General features: G+C 41.8%; 1 protein-coding gene across 8 annotated transcripts in view; it reads left to right on the top strand.

Moving 5' to 3' along the window:
• HIVEP2 (HIVEP zinc finger 2) overlaps positions 1 to 24,000 on the top strand; it is a 126,220-nt gene extending 102,220 nt beyond the window's left edge. For all 8 annotated transcript variants that reach the window (XM_072331054.1, XM_072331048.1, XM_072331049.1 and 5 more), the window contains 6 exons: positions 195 to 5,820; positions 6,473 to 6,627; positions 11,028 to 11,203; positions 13,822 to 13,923; positions 14,388 to 15,298; positions 21,547 to 24,000. In XM_072331054.1, the coding sequence (XP_072187155.1) occupies positions 406 to 5,820; positions 6,473 to 6,627; positions 11,028 to 11,203; positions 13,822 to 13,923; positions 14,388 to 15,298; positions 21,547 to 22,365 (7,578 nt within the window). In that variant the 5' untranslated portion in view covers positions 195 to 405 and the 3' untranslated portion in view covers positions 22,366 to 24,000. The remainder of the gene's footprint in view (positions 1 to 194; positions 5,821 to 6,472; positions 6,628 to 11,027; positions 11,204 to 13,821; positions 13,924 to 14,387; positions 15,299 to 21,546) is intronic.
• Positions 24,001 to 27,032: the final 3,032 nt, after the last annotated feature.

Below are 27,032 nucleotides of genomic sequence, written 5' to 3'. Positions count from 1 at the left end.
AAATCTTTGGAGACAGTCTTTACTGTGTCTCCTCACAAAGTGGGGTTTTGTGAAATGTGGTTACCTTTACTTAAGTACCTTATTATTTTTAATAAAAGGCAAAATTAAAATGCTACCAATTGCATGGATGTTATTTTGCCTGACTATATTAATTAGTGTGGGGGTTTTCTTTATTTTTACTTTTTTCCTTACAGATAACTGTGTCACCATGGAAGAGATGAAGAGAATTTTGCTCTAGTAGATCACAAATATCTCTGTGTCATTCTGCATCTCAGTGTTTAATAACAATGGAATATGTCCAAATGCTATAATAAGCCTTTGCAAATGTGTAATAAACTGTTTAAGAAAGTTTATGCCATGAACAGAACTGTATAATAATCACATTAGTATGCAGACACAAATCTAATGCCTATAGACTACTGCGTAGAAAGTTCCAAAGAGAAAGAAAAGTCTGTGAACTTGCAACAGCTCTGGAAAAATGGGAGCAACAAGACTTTAAAAAGTACAGCTTTGGACACACTCCATGAGTCTGCACAGCTTTCAAGTGAACTAGCACTTAAGACCTTGTGTAACAAAATGGACTCTGGGGACACAGCTATAGGGCAAAAAGCTACCTCAGGGTCTGGAGAAACTGCTAAAGTACCAAGTAGATGGAGGCAAGAACATTCAGCTGTTATTAAGATGAGCACTTTTGGCAATCAAGAAATACAGAGGCAACCACAAATAGATCACGAGCAAATTGGAAACACAGCATCAGCACAACTTTTTAGTTCTGGGAAACTGGTATCATCAAATGAAGCTGCACAGCAAGTCACGGAGAAGCAATATCCACAGCATCGTCCAACTCCTTACTCATGTCAACATTCACTTTCTTTCCCACAGCATTCATTGCCACAAGGTTTCTTGCACAACATAAAGCCACATCAGAGCTTGGAAGGCCCTCCGTGGCAGTTTCCTAGCCACTTGCAATCAGTTGCCTCAGAGGACTTATTTCCTTTTCATATGCATAGCCATAGTGGAGGTTTCTCCAGGAAGAAGATTTCCAGTTTAAACCCTGCCTACAGCCAGTATTCACAGAAATCTTTAGAACAATCAGAAGACGCTCACAAGAAGGAGCACAAACCCAAAAAACCTGGCAAGTACATTTGTCCTTACTGTAACAGGGCTTGTGCCAAACCTAGTGTACTTAAAAAGCATATTAGATCTCATACCGGGGAACGACCATACCCTTGTGTTCCTTGTGGTTTCTCCTTCAAGACAAAGAGCAACCTCTACAAGCACAGAAAGTCACATGCCCATGCAATTAAAGCAGGGTTGGTACCTTTCACAGAGTCAGCAGTCTCTAAGTTGGATCTAGATGCCAGTTACATTGATGTGGAAGCTGAAATACATTCAGATGGTGAGCAGAGCACAGACACTGATGAGGAGACCTCACTCCTAATGGAAGGGTCTGAAAAACTGAGCCCCGTCCCACAGCTCCCCCTGGACATGGCTAGTAGGAGCAGTTTTCACTCCTCCATGGAAGAGTCCTTGGTGGGGCCAATGAAAGTGCCCATTTTGATTATCCCTAAGAGTGGAATTCAGTTGCCCAGTGAGAGTTCACCTTATATTGGCTCTGATATGTTGCAAAACCCATCCTTAAGTACTAAGGCTGATGACTCTCACACAGTTAAACAGCGACTTGCACTAAGACTGTCAGAGAAAAAAGGGCAAGATTCTGAGCAGTCGTTAAACCTCCTTAGCCCACACAGTAAAGGAAGCACTGACTCGGGTTACTTTTCCCGCTCAGAAAGTGCTGAGCAGCAAATAAGCCCACCAAATACCAATGCAAAGTCTTATGAAGAGATCATCTTTGGGAAGTTTTATAGGATTAATCAAAGAACAGCACTAACAGTTGCCACAACAAATCAGGAACACAGTTTAATAGGTAGAAAGGGCAAAGCAGAGCCATTACCTCTCTTAAATAACAGATTGGATATAAAGATGCTCGAGGAACATATTTCTCAGCTGACTCCAAATAAAGAAGAACTCATTGACTCCAGTAATTTGAGCACTATTAAATCTGCACAAGTTTATCCAAGCAGAAATACAGAATCTAGACAATCCCAGAATGCCACGTCCCCCATCAAAAGTGAATCCAACCTGTACCAAGCCAGTCAGCAGGGTGAGGTGCCTGTCCTTCTTGAACCCCCGGTAGATTCTTCTCCTCTTATCCGAAGTAACTCCATGCCAACCTCCTCTGCAAACAACTTAAGTATTCCCCCATCTTTGAGAGGAAGCCATTCATTTGATGAGAAGATGACTGGCTCTGATGATGTATTTTACCCTGGCACAGTGGGAATATCCCACCAAAGAATGTTGAGAAGACAGGCTGCCTTTGAACTTCCCTCTGTGCAGGAGGGGCACTCAGATTCAGATTATCATGGAAGACCAGGGAAAAATATAATTATATCTTCCAGTAGACAAATAGCAGGTGACAAAGGATCATCCTCAAAAGAGAAGAAAGTGGGAGACAAGACCTTCTATGACTATGATGCCAGTGGAAAGCACTACAGAAAATGGGAAGAATTTGAAGCTCAGAAGCAGAACTACAGGGACTCTCCATCCTTAGGTGGAATAAACAAGGGGGGAGAATACTTCATTGATCCACTTGGACAATCTCAGGCGATGCCATCCATGCTTGGAACTTTTGAAAACAGAAAGCGCAGGAAAGAGGAGAGTGTTGGAGATGAAGAGGACAGTCCCATGCTTTGCAGCAGTACGACTAGCAGCACTGCAGGAATTCAGCCTTTGGACTTTGATCCCAAATCCCAAATTCAGGATGTGCCAAGGAGTGGATTTTCCCTTCAAGGTCTGGACAATTCTGCCCATTGCCATGCAGAACGTTTTGACATGTGCAGGCCTTACCTGCAGTCTGGAAGTCCAGCAGCTTCTCTGGAAGACTCAACCTTAACTGCAGAGCAAGAAAAGACTGCAGAATCACTGACTAGAAAGCCCCCTGGAAATGTCATTTCTGTCATTCAGCACACAAATTCGTTGAGCAGGCCGAACTCATTTGAAAGGTCTGAGTCTACAGAACATATTGCATGCCAGCAGGATAAGATCTATTCACCATCTGAAACATGTGAGAATGAGATTTGTGAGTCCCCAATGAGCCCAGACCGAGCTCCACAAACAGAAAATACTGACACCAATAAACCGTCACCATCCCAGCAGCCCCAGTCATACCATATGCAGCCCAGGCTGGTTCGCCAGCACAACATACAGGTACCTGAAATTCGTGTCACAGAGGAGCCAGATAAGCCTGAGAAAGATAAAGAAGTGCAGAACAAAGAGCAGGAGAGACCAACTGAAGAATTCCAGTGGCCTCAGAGAAGTGAAACCCTTTCTCAACTGCCAGCTGAAAAGCTCCCACCCAAAAAGAAGCGTTTACGACTGGCTGACATGGAGCACTCTTCTGGAGATTCCAGTTTTGAATCCACTGGTACAAGCCTTTCTCGCAGCCCTAGCCAGGAAAGTAATTTGTCCCACAGTTCAAGTTTTTCGATGTCCTTTGAAAGAGAAGAAAATGTGAAGTTCATCACACCTCCCAAACAAGATGAGTTTGGAAAACAGTCTGAGTTTTTAACAGTTCCAGCTGGTGCTTACTCACTTTCCGTCCCTGGGCATCACCATCAGAGGGAAATGAGACGTTGCTCATCTGAACAGATGCCCTGTCCTCACACTGCTGAAATCCCTGAGATTCGAAGTAAATCCTTTGATTATGGGAACCTCTCTCATGCCTCTTCAGCTGGGACACCAACTACTGCTCTGTCTCCATCAAGGGAAAGGAAGAAATGCTTCTTGGTTCGCCAGGCTTCCTTTAGTGGTTTCCCAGAAATTTCCCAGACTGATCAGAGCACAGAACAAAGTATAAAGCAGGAGCAGATGGAACATGCACAGGCTGGTCTTCGCTCTTCCCAGCTTGCGTGGCATCACTTGCCTTCCTCTGTACTTCAGCCCATTCAGGTGGATGACTCTGGAAAACAGGCTGTTGGCTCCTGTGCTCAGCTTGCTAATAGCTCATCCCACATTGCCCAGCAACAGGCTCTTCTTGCAGATAGTCCAGAAATGTTAAGGACTCCTTTGATCCAACAAGCACCTTATCTTTCTAACAAACACCCATCAGAGCAACAGCAGCTATTTGCACATCAGGAAAATGTCCCATTTCCCTCTATTCATAGCACCTTGTTTCAGTTTCCATATCCAACTGTCTGCATGGTTCATTTACCACCTTCTCAGCAGCCAGTTTTATGGCAGTCATGCACAGAACCTCTGCACTTCCAGCATCATTTTGTACAACAGCTACAGAAATCTTACGTCAAGCAACCTTTCCAAACAGACATTCCTCCAAGTTACCACCTGGAACATGCTCCAGAGCTTATTGGAAAGAAACCAGCTGATTATGTGCATGCTAAAGAGCAAGCGTACCAGCATTACTCAGGAACATCTGGGCAGTATTCAAAAATTACTCTTGCTAAGTACCAGTCAGAACACAGCATTAAACCAACAGATACCTCCTCTGAACAGCATCTTCAGACAGATTTTGACTCCCCAGGTGACAGATCTGTACAACCTTTGCCAGGAACAGTTGTTCCCGTCAGGATTCAAACCCATGTGCCGTCTTATGGTAGCGTCATGTACACAAGCATTTCTCAGATCCTTGGACAGAGCAACAGTCCTGCAATTGTAATTTGTAAAGTTGATGAGACTGTTTCTCAAAGAACATTGGTAACTAGTGCAACAATGCATGGAATTGGATTTAACATAGCTCAGATGTTAGGTCAACATGGAGGGCTAGAAAAATATCCTTTGTGGAAAGTGCCACAGACACTATCACTTGGACTGGAGTCCTCAATTCCTCTCTGTTTAACTTCTAGTTCTGACATGGCTTCTACCTTGGGTGGAAGCAAACGAATGCTTTCACCTGCCAGCAGCTTGGAGCTCTTCATGGAGACCAAGCAGCAGAAGAGAGTCAAAGAAGAAAAGATGTATGGGCAGATAGTTGAAGAGCTAAGTGCAGTTGAGTTAACTAACTCAGATATAAAGAAAGATTTTCCAAGAATGCAGAAGCCTCAACTAGTAAGGCAGAGCTGTGCTACTGAGCCAAAAGAAAGTCTGCCATCCGTGTCGTCCTCTTCACCACTGTCGTCCTCTTCATCTCAAGATTTCCCACCTGTCAGTGTGCCAACAACTGATGCTTTCCCACTAAGCAGAGAGAAACTTTCTAGTTTTGATTCCACATCACCAGGACAGAAATCCAGTGGCCCCTCTGAAGGAAGAGAATCTCCAGAAGAGCTGGATGTTGATGAAACAGCCTCAGATATGAGCATGAGTCCACAGAGGTCTTCATTGCCACCAGGAGAAATTCAGACAGAAGACCAACTGAAACATCCAAAATTGCCTCTTGGGATGCTAGTCCAGATGACATCCAGTAGCAGTGGGAAAGTCACGGGCTCAACTATTCTCCTGACAGATGTAGCAGATTTTCAGCAGATCCTTCAGTTCCCAAGTCTGCGCACTACTACTACTGTAAGCTGGTGTTTCTTAAACTATACAAAACCCAATTACATTCAGCAACCAACTCTCAAATCTTCTGTTTACGCTTCATGGTGTATAAGTTCCTGTAACCCAAATCCATCTGGGCTGAGTACAAAGACCACATTAGCACTTTTAAGGTCCAAGCAAAAAAACACCACGGAAATCTACACCCTGGCTGCTATGCATAGACCTGGAGCTGGTAAACTGACATCATCAAGTGCATGGAAGCAACTTGCTCAGGTAAATAGGAGGTTTTAATAAAATTATTAAATTAATATGTCTTTATTTGAGAAAATCCTAGAAAACTATGAAATGTAGTGTAATTACTTTAAAAAAAAAAAAAATCCCATTGGGAAATCAAACTTTGATATCTTCCCATGACAGTTTTTGAGACTCAGTTTACTCCTTTGCAAACTGCTACTCCTGCTGCCTCTGTCTCCATTCTGAGAATTAGTTGTTACATGCAGGTCCATAAGTAAAGATTAAGTTAAAATCAAGCAAGGCTCTTCTGATCATTTTAATATTTCTTACATACTGATTCTTTCTTGTGGACTAAGCATTAGATAATTGTGCCAGGGAAAATTCTGTAATGGCAATAAATTACTTTCTAAGGCTTTTCCATCTCTATTTTCCATGATTTTTAAATATATATATATTTTTCCTCCTGAGGAAAGATATGGTGCTGTATTTTCTTTCCAGACTCACATAAAAATGTATCCAGGTCACCCCCTCTCTTATTCTCCATCAAATTGGATGGGACAAATTAATTCGTTGTCTAGAGTTGCACCAGTGAAATTTTGGCTTTGACCTGGAATGTTAAAAGTACTTGAAATAAAGTGTGCATTTATTGTGTGTTCCAGAAGTAACACCATTCCTTGACTTTGTTCTGCAGATGAAACATGAGCCATTCTTCTTGTTTGGCAGCAAGCTTGAGAAGAAAGTAGTGGGGAATATTATAAAAGAAAGAGTAAAAGGAGACATTCATGGAGATAAAGATGTTACATCCAAACAAACTGAGCCGATACGAATTAAAATCTTTGAAGGAGGGTAAGAAAATGCAACTGGAAATTTCTAAGCTCAGCCTATTGTTTTAAATAGATTTGAAAATGAATGTGAATGAACTGGGATTTAAACAGTCTGTATTTCAGCCATGTATTGTAGCACCCAGGCTTTTTCTTGTAATAAACACTTGACATGTATGTCAGTGTTAAACTACAGGATATCTATATACTTACTTTTAGTTCTAGTAGGCTGTAGGACATTTTTTTACATCCTTGTGAGAATGCTCACTCTGTATTGACATCTTTGTTCTTTTGATTGTAATTAAAGAAATACACAGTTGAGATTTATTTTCTGTTTTATTTTCTATTGTTATTTTCTATACAGTTTTACTGTACGTCTAAAAGTTGTCCTTCATTACTGTCATGTGGCTTGACTCCCCTTGGACAATGTCCATGAAATGAACATTGATATTTCTTTCTGGTCTGCAACAATGAAAGGGTATAGCCTACATCTTACTTGAAAGACTGAAAATGTTATTTTGAACATTATAGTTGGTATGCTGGCCCACGCACAGAACCTGAATGTGGCTGTACATTGTTCTAGTACCCAAGTCAGTATGTTGGCTACATCAGAGCGATCCAAATTCAGGGATGAGCCTAAGTTTTTAAGAAATTTAAAATGCAATTACTTGAATTCACACCCACTTTGAAGTATAAGATTTGCAAGCTTCCCACTCTGAATTTGGATCACTCAGCTGAAGATAGTTTGCACTGATGTAAGCTACATGATGAGAAGTCGGAAGGATAAAAGTGTGTTAAGAAAAGCAACTTGTAGGGGATTCGAATCAGTGCAAGCTGCAACAGATCACTCTATAAAACTCCTCTACAGTCTAACACCTTCTTTGTGAAAACTTTGTGTGTTATTCACACTATCTTAAGTTTCCCTGTACACTAATAAGGTCTGTGAAACTATTTGTGTAAAGGCATAAATTTCACGTGTCATTTAGGTGTATCTTCTAGTATTACTTGGCTATGTTTATTATCCTTTCTTGGAATAGAACAAAATGAAAGAAACTTTGATGTGCACATTAATTTCTGGAGCTGGGAGGGGACAAATGATTGGTGCGGTATACTTCTCTAATAGGTGCATATGGCCTTCGTATGTAGCCTTCTACATGTGAATGAGGTGATACAGTCCACACTTTCCTTATAGATGAACATTTTAAAGTACAGTTTACCGGAATTGTTTGTGGAAGGGCATTTATTCTTTTCATTATTTTGTTTCTGTTAATTTGTTCTTCTGAACGGATCTAATATTCTTTACATGTAATAACCCTGACTTTTATTATTTCCTGTCCTGACTAACCAGTTTGTCCTCTTCTTCGGGTTTTTGCTTATGACTTCCGAAAGCTGGCTCTTTAAGATGAGTGGGTTTTCGTGCTTGCTTGCTCTTGGCTGTTTGTAGAGCTTTTGTCTTCTACTCTGTTCTCTTCTTTCATCAAGCTCGTATTTGCATCACCTGAGCACATAAGTAGTGCACTGAACTATGCAGAAGATGTCTGTTGTGTTTGTTTCATCTTCTCTCCCCTAGACAAATAAGCACATGTGGCAGGGTATTTTCATTCATTTTTCATTTGTTCTGAAGTGTGGATTTGTTTAGGGTTCTTGGTTATTTTTGTACTGTAAATGCGGAGAAAGCAATTCAGAATTCACAGCTGAGGAAGATCTGCAGTCATCACAGTTTTCAGTTTCTGGGAAAGTCTGTCTGTTATACAGGAAAGTGGTCATGCAGCTGCGCTGTGCCAGGGCAGCAGAGCGCTTGTATGGCAAGTAGACTAAAAGTGAGTTAGATAGGGCTGGGAGTCAGTGAGAAGCTGAAACAACAGAATGAATGGAGTTCAGCAGAAAAGCAGATGTCACAGCACATCACTTAACACACTAAAGCCAGTCAAGAGCAGCTTGTAAGCAGTGCAGCAGAAGGGGTTTTGAAGTAGGAACCTACCAACAATATTATCACCTCTGGCAAGTGGCTTGATTCAAATGAAATGATTTGATTCACAAAATCTGCTTTCCATCAACTATGACTGCAGAACCCTGGTGGGATATGAGAAAAAGTCAGCGATTTTAGGTTCAGTACATGCTACATTACTTATGGTGTGAAGCTGAGAGAAAGGAGGGCTAGAGCAAATGTTCCCACTCATCTGACATCTTACTTAATTCCATTATCAGTTTACAGCAATAGTGCGCACTTTGCTTATGTTTGCTCCTTTATATCTATCAGTAGTAGACACAGATCATTGAAAATCCCCAATAAAATAGCATTTTAGTTAGACATTTCAGGACTCCAAGTCTTATGAATACTTTTAACTCTAGTGCATCATTAAAATCAAACTCAGCACCAGTGACCATAGTCACACAAAGGTTATGTAGTACGAAAGGGGAAACTACTGAAAGATTTGAGAGAATTTCTGGGTGCTAAGAAAGGTATTTACCGTAGATTCAAACTTCCTGTGATTCAGCATTTGGACTGGGCCATATTTACATGTCCAATTTATATGTGTCACTTTTGTTACAGTTGTTCTAGTGGGGCATACTTAGAGAGTCAAGATCAATTGTGGTCAAGAGCTGTGTGTATAAATGACAAAGAGGTGGCTCTTGTCTAATTGACTTTGTGCCCAGTGGGATCTGAGAGGTGACAGAAACTGGTGGAGAGAGGTCAGGCAGAAGAGCAGCACAGATGGAGCAACAGAAAAGTAGATGAAACACAGCATTTTTCTTATCAGTATCAATCGGATGATTTAATAGACTCCATCCCAGCAAAATTAGTCTGTAAGGAATGAGGAAAAGAAGATAAAATGGCAGTCTTTCAAGCAATACTAGACATTTGTCCTGTCTGTGGGAGAAGGCATGAAGGTGGCTGATGAAGTAATGAATAGAGAGATGGCTAGGAGTTGGTAGCATGTTAGAACAAAGGAGAACCTGGGAATTGAGAGGGACAGAAAAGAAGAATCTCAGAAATGCTGTACATCCAAAACTGCTGGAAAGATCACGAAACTATGCAGGTAGTGCTATGGACAATGATGGAAAAGGGAAAGAGTCAACTTCGTTAGAAAGGAGATGAAAAAAATTAATTTAATCTTCTGTATTTGAAAGAGGAGTGGATGTTTTCAGTAGGTGGTACAACGGACATGAGAACAAGACAGTGTTTTATGCATTTTTAATATAGCTTCAGTATTTATATTGCCAACGATACTTTTGAACACACAGAAGTGTTCATCTAAGAAAAGCAGACTTAAGAGATGTTTCAGTGTAACCCTGCAAATTGCCACTTGCTTCTTGTAGAGTTATCATCACATTAGCAGAACCTTTCACACAGTCCTTTATTTATCTAAAGTACTGACTGTCGGTGCCAGTGATGGTTTGTGGGTTTTGCATCCACAGTGTGGCTGAAAGTACTTTGTGCTGTTTAGGGAGAGGACAGTAGAGAAAAAAGGAATAAAAAATTATGATTTCTTGGTTCTTGCAATTTCTGAATATTCAGTGTCCTGAGGATGAAGTTGTCCCTCTGGGGAATGCCCAGTAACTTCAAGCCTCAAAACAGCTGGGGCAGCTCTTTTCGGTTTCAGTATTTCAAGTTTATTGTAATAGTAAATGAAATGTGCAGCTTTATATTGATTTGCATATCATAATTCTTAGCTAACAGATAATGTAATCAGCAAGAATAGCACTGGATGCTTACATGTGTGCTAAGAAAAATTCCTTTTACAGTGTTCTGCTAAATAAGCAGGTTGAAAGTTTCCCATTTTGTTTCTAGAGCAGCATGTACCTTCATGAGCTCAACACAGTGTTCCTTAGAGTGAGATCCATCTTTGGGAACTTCAGACATGAGTAGTGTAAATGCATACATTCTTGCTAGTCATCTGCATTCCCTTTATGCTTAGTAGGGGAAAACGGGAATTTGCAGGATGTGATTTATCTGATCCCAAGGGCTAAATCAGATAAATACATTTAAACAAGTCAAATTAATGATACCACGAAAGGGCTCTGTTTTCAGTGGTGGCTGATGCCCACATGGTTCAAGAGGACAGACAGATGAAATGAACCCAATCTGCAGATTCATGTAAGAGGCTGAGCTTTGTCTACAGGAATGGTGGCTAATCTGTTTCCTAACAAGGTGTTTGTAGTATACCCACCCATATCACAGCTCTTTGTTCTCACATTGTTAAAAAAATAACTAAGATACACAAACAATGAGACCAACGCATTCCCTGTGAAAGGGGAATGCGTTGTGAGCTTCAGCTTGAAAATTCAGCAGTTCACATGGACTTCTGTGGCAGTTTTGTGATAAGATAGATATAAAATCAGGATTGGGTATATAGAGGTAATGGTTGTGCCTGTATGTGATCTAGAGTCTATATGATATAAATACTTATCCTCTTTCAACAGATATAAATCAAATGAGGATTATGTCTATGTCAGAGGACGTGGCCGAGGAAAGTATATTTGTGAAGAATGTGGAATTCGCTGCAAAAAGCCAAGCATGCTCAAAAAACATATCCGCACTCATACTGACGTCCGGCCTTATGTATGCAAGTTGTGCAATTTTGCCTTCAAAACTAAAGGTACTTGACCCTTTTTTCTGATCTTTTGCCACTTCACAAACAAATCCTGGGATATTTTGCCATCTGGGATCCAAGCACCCTTTGCAGCGAAGAAAAGAATTTTCTTTGAAACAAAATGACCTTGTTTATGGATACAGGACTCCGTGACAGAGATTGTTCTTTTCTCTTGAATTTATCCAGGGATATTGTGAGACTTAGAGACTCATTGGATAGCTTCATTAAGAGCTGTGGGCTTTAACCGGTCCAGCTTTCTGGAGATAAAATATGGTAGCTTAAGAACTGCCCTCACAAACAATACCTTCTGCCAGAGTTGTTATGTGGTACAAATTTTAACTGCAACAATGCTCAAATGCTACTAGATGGGTACACTTATTGTGACATAAAGTAGAAGCAGAGCATCAGCTATTGAGGAAAACATGCCTTCACATGCTGTGCAGGAGGTCGGTTTCAAGTTTATAATTAATGTATGTCTTCCAGATGGGCCACTCCATCCACTGCAACATTAATTAGTAATAGAGATCTGATATCCTGTGTTCACATGTATTTATCAGCACAGAAAAAAGCTTTCATTTGTCACCCAATGGCCATGGATAATGATATTCTTTGGAATTAGGATTTACCGTGCAACTGTCCCCTTAAAAGAAGAAAAACCCTCTTCTGTGGTAGCATTTGTTTGTAGCACTGTCCAAATGAGCCTTACATTCTCAGTTTCTGACTGTGAAGGGAAATTGGTTCTGATCCTATTGTACTGAATTTACTTGAAGGAGAAGAAGCTAAAATAAATTTCTACTGAGATCTCAGTGCAACTTCCTGGCTGTGTTGAGGAATGAGGATTATAATAGTTTCCATGACTCCAACACTTCTTCCTCTACCAAAGATGGGCATAGCTCCTGGATGGCAGTAGACCCATCAATCTAGTTTAAGATGAGAACTTTGATGGGAGTGTAGAGACAAAGAGAAGGAGCTGCTTGTGGTAGTTCCTGTGGTCTATTTGGGGAGCTGTTCTCAAATCACTATTTACATTTGACATTGCAGGAAAAATGGGTCATCAGGAGAGTCTTAAAGGGAGGATTGTGGTTTTGGAGCTCTGTTCAGAAAGGACATTCCAGGCAGAAGAGATGGCATGGAAATAAATGTGAAATTGCTTGCTGAGGCTGGCATTTCTGGCAGAGGAGAAACAGGGAGGAGGTGGTGTGCTGTTGCACAAGAGAGGGATGAGTAGGAAGAAAGTAAGACTTCAAAGTGCAAGAAGTGTTTAACTGGTGTGTTGCTGCTCATGGGCAGTTGTCAGCCTCATAAGTGTTGCTATTTTGCTGAGGACAGTTGGAGTCAGACCTTAAAAGCATTTAGCCACATAGAAGCATCAGAGGCTGAGTTAGATTTTTCATGCAGTACACAGACACTGTAAGAAACTTACTGAGAAGGGAATTACGTGAACTACCTAGATCCGAAAATCAAAGAAAATGAGCTTGTGAGCTTCCAAGCACACCTCTGCTATCTGAAAGAGTGATGCACCATTCCTGCCATCTGGAGACACTGGTCAGGATCCCAAAAGCAGCATACGTAAACTCACAGAGTGCTTTTCCTTGAACTAAGAAGTGCTGTGTCTGGGTTGGCACTTTCCCAGTTGTCTGTTGCAGATGTGACTAAAGTGGCTAATGGATTAGAGTGATATTCTCATTTCTTTGGCTTGTGCTTTTTGTGCCCAGGATTCTTTGCTATGGAATGTCTCCTGAGGCCAGTCTCAATCCACTTGTCTTATCTGTGAAAAAAACAGACCAAGACAGACAATCCAGAAAGTCAATAGTCTAGTGTTAGATTGCTCCCTCCTGGGAATGGGAGATCTGATTTCAAATCCCTGCTGTGTCTGGTTCAGATCCATACTCCAAAGCGGGGAGCTGAACTTGGATTTACCACATCCCAGGTGAGTGCTCTGAGTACAGCGCCTCTCTGGTCAGAGATTGCAACCAGACAGTAATCTTGCACTGAGAAATCAGACAAAAGTGTCTTTTTGTGGGATAGTGCTGGTTCAGCAAATGCCTTCAGGGCACTAAATGTTTGGAGCTCACGTGTGAAGTAAGTGGGAAAGTGTTTAGCTTGAGAGTGCCACTGTGAAACTCTGACTGAACCCTGAACTACAGTGCATTGGTGTTCTGTCAATGTCCAGGCAGTATATAGTTATCACAGACACTAAGACCAGGGATAAATAACTGCCAAAAGTGAGTTTTTGAGTTTTCTGACACACCTAAATGTCATATGGAAAAGTGGAGAGGTGCCTATATACCTCTCGGGCCTGAATATATTTGGTTTGGAGTTTCTTGGGGCTTTTTTTTTTTTTTTTTTTTTGTTTTTTTTTTTTGTTTTTTTTTTTTTTGTTTTGTTTTTGTTTTTTTGTTTTGTTTTGTTTTGTTTTGTTTTGAGGATGTGAAAGCCTATTCTCATTAAAACAGGCTCTGGGCAATGGGCCAGATGAGTTCAGCCTTGTCTGTTTCATTGTTGTTGTTTGTTTTTAAACTGAAAACAGGATATCCGCAGGATAACTGAGTTATACACCAAAACCTCACTTTGAAAGTGATCTTTGCTGTTGTCAGTTAATTAGATTCATCTCTGATCCATAGGAAATCTGACAAAACATATGAAGTCTAAAGCACACATGAAAAAATGCCTGGAGCTTGGAGTATCAATGACATCTGTAGACGATGCTGAAACTGAAGAAGCAGGTATGTCAGAATGATTTAATTTAGTTGGAATGGCCTCTGGAGTATGCAAATGACTCACTGCACTTTAGCTCAGTGCCTGGCATGGGAAAATGTATTGAGAGTATTTTGGGCATTTTTTAATTATGAAGCATCTAGCAAACAGGAAGTATAAAAAATAAATCTGATCTGTTTGTCTAAGATATGTTTTTTATGATACATCAGAAGGAGCTCGAAATAGAAATGTGTCATCTGTCTCCTACAAAGTACCAAATATTTTCAATTTAGTTATGATTGAATTTGGGTATATAGTTTTAAGGTTTGTATATACGAACAAAATACATTTTGAGACTGTTGAAAATGGCTTTATTTAGCCATCACAGATGAAGATCATCTGGCTATGGCACTAGGTGTTCTGGGTAGGGACTGAGTGTGACAGAAGAAGTGTGGCATGTGCTTACCATTTTGATTTGCTGTGGCTATTTCAGAAAACATGGAGGACATGCAGCAGGAGGCAGAGAAGAGTAGCAACCTGGCAGGCCTGTCAGCAGAGCATCAGTTTTCTGATGCAGAGGAGTCAGATGGTGAGGATGGTGATGACAATGATGAAGATGATGAAGATGAGGATGACTTTGATGATACTCAGGGAGACTCAACACCAAAAACCAGATCAAGAAGCACTAGCCCTCAGCCCCCTCAGTTCTCCTCCCTGTCAGTGAACTCAGCTGGGGCATCGCAGGGGGCTTCCCCCGAGGGCTCCCTTTCTGTGGGACACTCCTCCCTCATCAGTTACTTGGTCACTTTACCTAGCATTCAGGTTACTCAGCTTGTAACATCAAGCGACTCCTGTGAAGACTCACAGATGACAGAATACCAGAGGTTTTTCCAGAGTAAGAGCATCGATTCAGAGCCCGACAAGGACAGGTTGGACATACCTAGCTGCATGGATGAGGACTGCGTGCTTTCCTTAGACCCCAATTCATCTCCAAGGGACCTCTCACCTTCCAGTCAGCAGTCGTCCCCTGGCTATGATTCTTCACCATATAGAGATAACTCACCAAAGAGGTATTTAATGCCAAAAGGAGATTTGTCACCCAGAAGGCATTTGTCACCCCGGAGAGATATTTCACCCATGAGGCACCTTTCTCCACGGAAGGAGGCTGTGCTGAGGAGAGAGTTATCACCAAGACGGGACGTTTCACCAAGACGTCACCTATCACCAAGGAGACCAATGTCACCAGGGAAAGATGCGTCTGTTAGAAGAGATTTGTCCCCTAGGCGAGAGAGGAGATACATGGCCTCGGTTAGAGCAACATCTCCCAGGAGGGGCTTATACCATAATCCAGCGCTGTCTATGGGTCAATATTTGCAGTCTGAATCTATTCCAGTGGGGCATTCAGTAAGTATGAAAGAATATTTATTCCTTTTGTCAAAAACAGTGTTCTTGCTTAAACTGTGCACAGTATTTTGAAGAACTTTGCCGTTTAGTAGAAAAACAAAGCTTTGAACTTGAGGGGGAAATCCTGGAATGAGTGCAAGGCTTTCACAATAAACAGGGACTGAGTCAGGGTGCTGATTCAGTTAGGCACAGTATAGTCAGCCAGAGGGTTGGATCTTCACTTGGTACACATCAGAGTAGCTCCATTAACTTCAATGAAATTAGGCTGGCTTACATTAACTGCCCCATCTTTATCTTTAAATGGCCCAGGGAGCTTACATGGTATATGCGGCTTGTTACTACACTGTAAAACCTTTTACCTCCCAGGCTGCCAGGTGGAATCAAACCCAGATCAGGGCTCAGGACCTTGGTACTTCAGTATGTTGCCCATCGCTGACTTATTGCTTAGTGCAATAAAAACTAAAGTAAATGGAAATCCTTGGAAAAGCAGGGTGCCCATCTAAAACAGGATCTGTGGCTGGTGTGTAAATAATATTGCATGACAGGAGCAGACAAGTGTATACCTAGCAGAAAGCACCATCACAACTGTCTCTTTTGGCAGGGACACCACTGTCTAGGTGGAAAAGAAAATATACAAAACTTGCACAGCTGCTGTTTGTGCTGTTCTGTTTCAGTAAATAAGCCCTCAGAAATTGCTGACCTGGCACTTTTGACAGGCCCCAGCATTCACAAAGCTCCATCCACAAATAAATGTGATCTTTAGAGTTAGGGAATGGCCTTACTGTGTGTGGTTTTTTTAATTTATGTCATACATTTCCTTCATCATATTTGCTACTGCTGCTAACCTCTCACCGTGTGTCTTTCTGGGCAGCTTGGGTGGGTTTGTTATTGCATCAGGGCAGAGGTGGCTGGAGTCACAGACAGTGCTGAGAAGTACCAGCCAGCCAGATCCAAAAGTCTTTCTGGCTTTTCAGAAGACTAAGGGAAAGATGCAGTATTGAATGACTCTGCACGTAAGTGAAAGTAACACAAGTCCCAGCAGCCCATTGTAGAGCCTCTCCTGCCCTTGGCCAGAGCCTGCTCCATCTCTCTTTCACCAACTGCTTGCCCTAGTCACATCTTCCTGACTTCTCAGCTGGTCTCACTCCCTCATCTTAGATATGATGCCATGGTTTGCTAAGTTGTTTGGGAGAGCAGCGGAGATGGGAGGCTTCCTGAGCTGTCCTGAGGGAAGGGTATGTTGAAACCCTGCTGCAGTTTCACAGACACAGTCTCTGCAGTGATGAGAGACAATGCAAAGCCAGCCACCAGCCTCACCGACAAAGCAAGGAAGCACACAGGAAAAGATAAATAACCATCAGTTTAAGAGCCATAATGACGTGGTATCAAATTCAAGGAATTATGTGGGACACTACAGCTAACACTGTACAGAGAGTCCAAGTTCTAGTGTCCTCCATGAGACATTTCCACTGGCATCCTGTAGTAGAGACCTTGGATGTGTGGGGATGCTGGCAAAAGGGTATGGAACAGTCATACTTTGGCAGTGTGACAGTTCTTGCTGTAATATTTGCCTTGTGTGTTATTACACACCTTCCAGCAAGGCGTTTAGCACTTCCTAAGGACTCTTTTAGCACTCTTAGCTCCTTCGTTGAGAAATTGCTCTTTGCCATACCAGATGGGCTCTTTACACTTACCTTATTTTTGATGTAGGATCAGGCATTTGTCCTACAAGAAAACATTGTTAAATCTATTTCATGTTGATTTTTAGAGAGAAACTCAAATCTCAGTATAATCACTGGACCTTTAACACAGGTGTCACTGGAAGCAGAGCCTGGTCCAATTTAAATGAGGAAATTAGAGATGAGGATGATCTAACAAACACTGTGAGGAAGGAAAGATGGATTCTTCATCTCTTGTATGTCTTTCTAGGAGATATAATTTAGCCATCAGAAGATGAGTTGAAGTGAAACACATGTTAATGCACTCAGTGTGTGGGAAGACAGATAACACCTGAGCTTGAAAACTGTTAGAAAAGAAAAAGGAATGAAGACTTTCAGAGAAGTGAAATTCAGCAAATAAGGACATAATTTGCAACTGCATCAGTGATGCAGATGCCAACTTACAGTGCTGATTCCTGTTTCAGAGCTGCATTAGATTCCCAATCCTTGCAGAAATTAGATCATTTTTGTATTTCTGGTGCCTGAAGTTACCAGAAAAAAAAAACCAAACACCTTAAAGCCAGTTTTATTTCTTTTCTCCTGCAATTAATTTACATATTTGCTGATCCTCTGTAAATGCCAAAGGTTTTTTTTTTATTTCTCAGCAGTCTGGCACTGTTATCAAAAAGGCTCTGATTCTTCTCTCTAGTTATTTTATCCTAGACCTGTCAGAAGAAGGAGAGATGGAATGGCTGTTTTTGTTCAGCTCAAGTGCGTCTCTGTTACCCCCTTTTAGTTTGGATCAGGAGTGTGCTTTGGAGGTGAATGTCTGTATTGTCATATTTATTGTGCTTTGACTCACATTGCAGAGCATTCTTGGAATAAGTGAGCTGAATTATTTTCAGATGACATTAAACTGGAGAATATGCTCAAGGAGTGCATCAGGTGTTCTTAAACTGTGAGTGGGCATTCAAGTGAATAAGAGATTACAGGATTAGTCCAGAGTAACTGTCCCTTCCAACCTGACAATACATAGGCTGTGAACATCAGGTTCATCATCAATGGTTGCATTCCTCTCCTGCTTTTCCTCACTTCTAGTACACCCCATTACTTCTACACCCCATTACTTCCTCATATAGATGAGAACTTTTGCCTCTTCTTTAAGTCATGAAGCTTGTTGTTAGCAGAGCATACCTGTCCCTAGCAACTATTTTAGCTTCTAGGAGTTAGTTCATTTTCTCCCCATTGACAGTTTTCACAAGCAGTTTCTGAAAATAAGAATTTACTGCATTGTGCTTTATTGATATGAGTTTACCTTCTTAAATTACTGTTTTGTTTCACCTTTCCTTCATTTTGATGCCAGAAGCCTGTCTTGATATATTCAGAAGGGCTGAAAGGAATTAAGCACCACCACTTGAAAATCATTAGGACCTAAGGTCCTTTGATCATCTCAGACATATGGATGTTAAATCCCTTCCTGAACTCTGAATACTTTATCATCTTGAGTGAATTGCATTCCTGTACAGAAAGCTAGCATAAAAATCCTAAAGGTGAACTGTAAGTAGGTCCATGTATGCATACGTTGTCTGCAGTAGTGCACTCTCAGTAGGACTGCAAATTGGCTTGATCCTGAAACTGAAGTCCACGTAGATTTGTAGTCACAGCATTAAGCATCTGTCTTTTAGAAGGCACATGGAAATGATGTCCTCTGTTATTGAATTTCTCCACTGAGTTCATTATTTTTTGTTTTTTAACTTTAAAAAGTCATGAGTACTTTAAGATATGGTAATCACAGTGATTTTTTTTCACCCACCATCTTTTTGCAAGCTGTGGTCTGAGGGGATCTGGGGCTGCCAGAAGGATATCTGTGAAGGGTGTTTGGCTTTGAAATGTGATCTTCCTCTTAATTCCTAGCTTAGTTGTTCCTGATAGCCTATTTTGGATAATGCACCAGATACAGGGTAAACCCTGTCTTTTCTGTTAGGGCATTCTGGGACATATGTGAAGTTGGATATGGCCTCACACAGGGATGTGTTGTGGAAATCTATTCTTATGACCAGGCTAGAAAGTTTACTGAAAAGCTCCTAAAACTATTGTTTGAAAAATTATGTATCACTTGGAGTTATTGGGGAAATATGCTTAACTGCTACAAATGAGAACTAATAGAAAATGGAATGGGTCCCCTTTGCCCTGACAAAGAGAGGAGTTCATCTCACTGAAATTATAGGAATCCTTCTGAGTATATAGCAAAACCATACTGTGACTTCCTGCACTGCAGGCAGTGTTGTAATCTAATATTGTAAACAGAATAAAGTCTTTGGATTGTCAGGATATATGCTGAAAGGAGAGAAAACCTCTAATAGTCTCTTCCCCATGAATGTGCACGTGTGCATCTGTAAGTATGAAAATGCTAGATATCTGTAAAGGATATAATAATAGCATGGAAGGTACAGCCACTTCAAAACTCATCTGCCAGAATTAAAGATAATCCTGTGTGTGCTCAGCCAAGCTTGGAAGGTATCCAGTGGACTTGCACACACTGTCACTGTCTATGTAAAAATTAAGCATGAGAGACATATACTAGATGATAGCGCTGATCTTGGGGCATGTAGCAGTTTATATCATGTTAGCCACCTCTATCTGACAAGGACAGACTGACATCCTACTTCTTTTTGAAACTGTGGCAGGGTACAATGTGAAGCCAGTGTCCTTCTCAATTAGAGATTTGAGTGTGACTAGGTTTGTTCTTCTATGAGTTTCACTCCTTTTCCTTTGGTTGCTTTTGCTCTATTTCCCTTGGCCCAGATTCTCATTAGATGCATTAATTATAAATGTCGTGGTTTAGGAAACAGCCAAGAGAACAGCAGGACTGAGAAATGGGTTGATAGAGGAAAGATGGTAAAAAAATAGGGTGCAAGCAACTGTGCAGTGGTGAGGTTAGTGATAGGAAGGACTGACAGAGTAGGTGAACTATGTCTTGTAGCTTGGCAAAGCATTTATTCTGTAAATTTTTCCCCATTCAGCAGTACAACATGCTGTCACTGTGCTTTCTTAAGACAGTTTCTTTTTTATGAGACTTGAGTGTCTCACTTTCTGAATAGGAAAATTCCCAGAATTAGATTATTCTCAGAATAATAACATCATTTAAGTTCAAGTCTGATGATTATGGGTCACCCTTCCTGTCTCAGCATTGATTTATATTAAACGGGACAAAGCATCTGAGCACAGTGAGATTCAGCCGCTGGGTAGCACTGAAACTGAATCTTTAATTGCTCCCTAAACCCATTCCCCGGATTGGGATCAAGAGGTTGTTTAATGCCTTGAGAAATAGGGTTTCCCAGCAGTGAAGTGCTGCCACTGCAGTGCGTTGGCATGTAACAGCACAGTCCCCAGCTGCTGCGCCAGGGCTGGGGGTGGTGGCAGAGCTCTGGGGCAACCAGTAGGTGTTTGATCAATTTGCAGAGCGGAGATGGGTATTTTTATTCATTTAATTTCCTATGGGTGTCCCTGGGTCGTGTGGCCACATCCCACGTACAGTTATGAAAATGTCATCCTGCGCTTGTGTCATCACTGTTTCTCTGTTCGACAACAAATGCTACTTAATCATCAAGTGGAAAAGAAATTTTAAAAGTTAAGAATGAGAAAAGGAGAACCCAAAAGCCCAAGATGTGTTTAATACTAAGTGAAGATGGAGCTATTCATTCTATTGAGAGAAAAACTTATGGGAAAACACTGAAAAATTCAGTACAGTGAGATTGTTTTTTACTAGCCATTACAAAATCCTTCCTTCTTCTCAGTCCCATTAAGAGGGAGTGAGTGTCTCTGCTACAGAATCATCACTTTCACTCACAGTTAACACCCGTGCTTTTGTTATTATTTATTGTTTACACTACACAGGCCAAAGCAATGCTCCATTGTGTTAATGACTATGAGAGCTTGAGTCTTCTTTGCACGGAGGTGTTTGAACTTCCCTGGGAATACTCATCCCCTAAGTCAGTGAGGTGGATGGGAAGTAAGGGGAGGAAGTGCCTTCTCAGGGGCTTCAGAGCAGGACCTTTCAGCAGACAGAATGCTTATACATGCAGTCAGGATTTTCCCATATTGGTAGCAGACAGGGAGCATTCCAATGTGCATTTCTCTGCAGCAAAGCCCTGATACCCAGCGCAGGCTGCCAACACCAGTACAATTTGCACAGTCTGCCAAAACAGAAGGTAAGATGGATGTCCTGGCCAAACATGTCCCGGGGAATGAAACTCTATCTACCCCAAATTCTCTCTGCAGTTTCAGTTGAATATCATGCTCTTTGCTTCCTGACCTAAATTGCCGCGTTGTGTTGCTGAACACTTAACTAGCTGCTGCATTTCACCTCAGAGGCAAGAGCCCTGTAGAGCTGAGTTAAGCAAAACCTCCTGCGTTGTTTGGATAAGTAATTAGTGGAGTTCTCCAACCGCTTTGGGATCCATCTGGATGAAAGGTGCTGCATGAACAGGAGGCTGCGTTGCAGAGGAAAGCAGATAGGTGGTTTGGCAGCTTGACAAGAATTTTGCTAGTGGTGGCGCTGATGTTTCTTTCATTGTTTCTTTGTTACAGAGGAAGGGGTTGTCTCAGGGGCCTTACTTGGGCTTGTATGGAGAAAAAGGAGCTATGGAGCACCACAGGCCTAGCCTGTTCCCTGAAGGTTCGAGCGACTATGTCTTCAGCCACCTCCCACTACACTCCCAGCAGCAGATCCGAGCACCCATCCCCATGATGCCAATCGGGGGCATCCAGATGGTCCACTCACTACCTGCAGCCCTTTCAGGTTTACATGCTCCGTCCACTCTGGCCCTGCAGAGGGAGGGCTCTGAGGAGAAGCAAAGAGGACCGACAGAAACCCTCACTCAAGAGTCACGCGGTGTTCCCAGGCACCACGAGAAGCGTACCTCTCTGCACAGCTTGCACCCCACCACTCCCTCCAGCACGTCCTCCTCCCCGTTGCTGTTGCTGACACAGAGCACTTCCGAGGACAATATAATAGCGACGGAGAGGGAGCAGGAGGAGAACATACAGACTTGTACGAAAGCCATAGCCTCCCTGCGAATCGCCACAGAAGAAGCTGCTCTGCATGGGGCGGAGCAGCCGCAGAGGCCTTCTGAGCCTCACCAGAAACCCTCAGAAAGTGCACATTTTAGCATTAAACACTTTAGTGGATCTGAGCCGGGCCAGGCCTGTGCCTCAGCCACCCATCCTGACTTGCACGGTGGTGAACAGGACAGTTTTGGTACATCACAGACTGCGCTAGCCCATCCCACCTTTTACAGCAAGAGCTTTGTGGACATTCGACAGCTGGGCTTTCACAGCAGGAGTGAGCCCCCATCAAGCACACAGGAAAGACAAGATCTGTCGTCTGAGAAGAGCAAGCCACATTGATCTGAGATGCATGGAGACTTTCACCCGTACATTTACCCCACTTTTTTTTCTAGTGATAGAAGAAGTATTCAACTTTACAGCATGCCTGTTCTAAGTTACAGTAGTTTGCTATTATATATACTTTTGTTATATCAAAAGAATTAGATAAAATAACAAGTCATCATGAGCCTGACCAAAACTAAATTTGAAATTCTTATTGGGTCTGGTACTTTTAAATTGTACAGATGTTTGTGCCTTTTCTTTACTTTGCTTATATTCTTATAAGCATTTTTTTAGCAGTAATTTGTACATATTTTAGAATTTGTGTATCTGCTTTGTAATAAATGTAATTTCTTTCCTTTTTTGGACACTTGGATCTAAATGATGTAAAGCAAAACAGCATCAATATATGTGAGGTTGCACTAAAACATATTTTTATATTGATTAAAACTGAACAGCTTTTATGTACAGCTCTGATTCTGTAATACTAATATTTATTTACTTTGTTTCATAAATTGTAAATTTTTTTCTTAATGTTGTGGATTGCTTTTCTATGTGAAGCATGGGATTTACTGTTGCGTAATTAGAACAAAATGTATATTGTAAAACAAGATATTTAAACTAGAGTATCTTATCTTATTCTGCACTTATGCATTAGTTAAAAAAAAAAAAAAAGATAAAGGATGTATCAGTCAGTTCTTAACTCTTGTAATTTTTTTTGTCTCGTTTGCTGGATTGACTATAACTTAAGTGCTGATTGTGATTTTAAACTGATAGTACCGTAAAGCATTAAAGTAAAACAATGTGCTATTGTGAGTTTTTTCAAAGCTTTATAAAACAGTTATAAATATATTAAAAGTATTTGGTCTTATGTGAACATGTTGATCTAGATACTCCTTTTAAAAGCTATGGGAAAACATTCCACCCCATGTAGATACGTACAAGTGCATCATCAGTGCTGGCTGCTCAGCCCACCCGCAGGCGGGGCACCTCTGGCTCCCAGGTAGGTGAGTGGTCATGTTGCAGCGTAGCCTGCTGCTCCCTCCCCAGAAGCAGGGTTGTGAGGTCCAGATGGCTGCATCATGCTGGGCTGGGAGCTGGGCCACACAGAGCCACTGCAGTCCCTGGGTTGTGAGGGCCTGCTGTGCCTCTGCCCAAGCTGAGCGTGGAAGTTAGGGGTCACGCAGAGGTGCCCTGGTATGCGAACTCGGAGGGGAGCAGAAGATACTTCCTCACACCTAAACACCAGCAGCTGGTTACTCCCCATGAGGAGAGTCTCCCCATCCTACAGATGGAGGAGCAGGTGGGCCCTTCTAGCTAGGCTGAAGGCATTGGCATCTTCAAGAAGCAGATTATTGGCCAAGAAAGTCACAGTCTTCCAGAGTAGGGTCTCCATCTGGGTGAGGTTTGCTCCAGAGGGAAGTCAGTAGGAGCCTGGGCTTGTGGTGGGTTCCCACTACCACCAGCAGCATGTGCCTGGGCACGCACACTCACTCACACATTCTCTCTCACACACACACACACAAGAAACCAACAATCCGGATTATATTTTGTGCTACTTAGTGAATTATAATTCTGTGAAACCAAGTTTGTATATTGACTTACAATACATTTAAGGAGTGTTCTTTAAAAAGAAATAAATATACAATTACATGCACAAGGTGTCCAGTTTTCATGTGTTCTTTCCATTTTCCATGTTTATTGGTGTTCCAGCACATTGATGGAAAGTTTTGTTCAGAAGAGCTGCTTTCCTGTAGGAGGACCGCCCTTAACCGTGTGAGTAGCAGCTAAAAGTATGGATCATATTTTGGCCGTATCAGATATTATCAATTTATTTCCCCAATAATACCATGTGGGGGCAGAACCACAGCTGGTACGTTGTTGTGATTCTAGCACTATGGCATATGACTAGCGGAACACCGTAATGGGCTGTGACCAGTTGTAACCATTAAAGGTTACTTTCCCATCTCCATCGGCGTGTTCCTACCTTTATTCAGATCATTATGGCAACGCTGCCAAGATAAGTGCGTGCCAGAAAGCTGGCTCATATCAGGCTGCCTAGAGGAGAAGCAGCTTATGTTGGAGGCTGCAGCTTGTTGGATCATGCTTCCTTTATGGAAAGAAAAAAATAAAACAGACAATTACACGTTTCAAATAAACACATCCTATCTGATAAAAAACTTCTTCTCCTTGGCCGCATGGCTGTACTAAGAACAAAATGCTTTGCACAGTGATCTGCTAATCAGGTAATCACAGATATTTTATTAAAAGGGAATCAAGCAAACCCCCTGATGGCAAATGTTCCATTAACAATGCCTTTATAAGCAACCCCCTTACTGTGGGAGTTGCTGCTGGCTTGTTTGATTATTTTAATTAATTTGCAGCTGCAATTTACCATCCAACTTCTCAGCCTTGGGGCATTTTTTTTTTTTTTTTTAATATAATCATTGAACAAATATCACTGAAATTACATGTGATATTTTTGGGTTCCGGTAGAGCAACCATGAAGAGGTTTCAGGTATTTATAATCTTCTATCTCCTTAATGAAGTAATGTTTATACGGGGCTTTGAAAAAAACATTCTCGTGCAGCTCCTAAGCATTGATTATGACAACTTTCCATGCTGTAGAAGGGATGTGGAGGAGAAATACAAACACATCCAAAATGTTTTCACAGGCACGAGCAGTTTTCAGAGCTGGCACAGTGGGTACAGCATCCAGGACAGGCTGCAGGGTATTTTGTGAGTGCTCTGCCTGCTCTGAGCCACCAGTGGGGATGAAGGTGTGGGGCTGCATTTTTGTGCTGCAGTGCAGTTATCACACCTTGCAGGCTCGGGCTCAGTGCTGTGGTAGTTCCCTGCTGATGGTTCTTCTGAGGGTCCTGGGGAAGAGGCTTCCCAAAAGTACTGTCTGTGGTGGGAGTACATAAGGTCTGATGGGAATGTCATGAGTGCTGTGACATTCTGCTTCTCAATTTCTGAAGGCTGAGTTTCCAAGCATGGCTGGTACCACTGCAGGTGGGTGACCTGTTGGTTGGTTCATGCACCAGCCTCTTCTCATCCTCAGCGGCCATTAGTTTTTTATGGCTAGCCCATGTGTGACAGAGAGATGGGATTAAGAATAGCTCTGAGATCTCTGATGTAAAATCTGTGCTTTTCTAAGGGATGAAGATAAGGGATTTAACAGTGTACTCTAGAAAACTGCTGAAGCTAATGAGGATTTTTATATGCAATATGCTATGGAATTTCTAACTTGGGAATATAATTACCTATTACATTGTTCAAGGAGGTGATAATTTTCTATGAAGATCTTTCTGTCTCTTGTAAAGCACGGGGGAGATACAGATGCTCTGGCAAGTGCTCCTTAATCTTTTGTTTCACAGAATAATGTCACCAGTGTCACTTTAGGATCCGTTCGCATCAGCAAAACAAAAAGTGTATTGGTCTCATGAAGCTGCCTGCACAGCCCTCTTATAAAACTTCACACCCTGACTATGGGTAACAACTCTAATACATGTTATATACATTTGTGTGGAGTTCGCCATTGTAGGACACATTGACTAAGGTTTAGCACCAATAAAGGACACAATTAACTTAGTCAGGCCTTAATTGGATTCAGATTACTTAGGTACAAGAATTTCAGTCCAAGAATGCTGGAAACTGCTCCCGTTTAACTCCAGTGACAACCAAACGTACCAGTTGCCTCCTTACTCAAGGCTGTTTCCCTGGGTTCTGCATTTGGACATGAGCTGAACTTTGCTCCTCTGATCTACTTCAGCCCAAGATTGAGCCAGGCCCCAGAAACTACACCTTTCTTTGCCTGGATCCTCCAAGGGACCTGCCCTGCTGAAGTGGGTCTTTGAAAATACCTCAGGTGTTGAAATGCATCTCCCTGATAAATTACACTTACAGCAAGCGGTCACCACCTCTTCAGATTAGCCTAATTGGTCCCCCTCCCTGGCTATTTAAAAATAAAAAAATCTGCCTTTAAACCCCTCCCTTGCTAATTGTACCACACCATTCCCCTGGGAGAGTGCAGTAAGTACCCCACAAGGAGTAGAAGAACCTTTACTTTCCTGTTGAAGTTCTGTTATTGTGAAACAAGAAATTCAAGAGTCATTGGCTCAGCAAGATTGCAGCGCGTGATCCCCAGGAGGAAACCTGTGTCAAGAAGTGTAAATAAAGGTGCAGCCTGCATGGGAAAGAGGGAGTCTTCTGGAAGTCCAATAACTAGAGTGATGTGGTAGAGGCTTTGAAGGACAGGGTTTGAGCTCATACAGTTCCCTGCCTGCAGCCTTCTAAACAGCTTGAATAGTGCTCTTTCCAAACCTGCTTCTTAATTAGCACCCATCTATCTGCTTTCCGAGGTGGCAGAACCTCCAATAGAAGAAGGCCAGATGTCAAGCTCACATCTCTCAGTTTCAGAGTGAGAACCAAGTCCCCAAAAGTTAGGTGCAGCAGTGCTTGACTCCGTTACTGCTTTTTGTCCTAAATGGTTCAGGGAGAACAAGTCTTATTGATTTAGTAGCTTGCACAGCGGAGCAAGTCAATGGGATTTATCCTTTAAAGTCATTTAGCTACCTCTGAAAATTCCAATCAATATTCTCAGAAGAATGTTCTTAAAATAAATACAGGATATTCAATGCAAAACCTACACAGCACATCCTATATTGCAGTTTAGCTACTACTTC

The sequence above is a fragment of the Excalfactoria chinensis genome, chromosome 3, assembly GCF_039878825.1.
Source record: "Excalfactoria chinensis isolate bCotChi1 chromosome 3, bCotChi1.hap2, whole genome shotgun sequence".
In the NCBI taxonomy this organism is placed as follows: domain Eukaryota; kingdom Metazoa; phylum Chordata; class Aves; order Galliformes; family Phasianidae; genus Excalfactoria; species Excalfactoria chinensis.
Note: the sequence above shows the minus strand (reverse complement) of the source record. Positions and strands in the feature narration are given on the sequence as shown.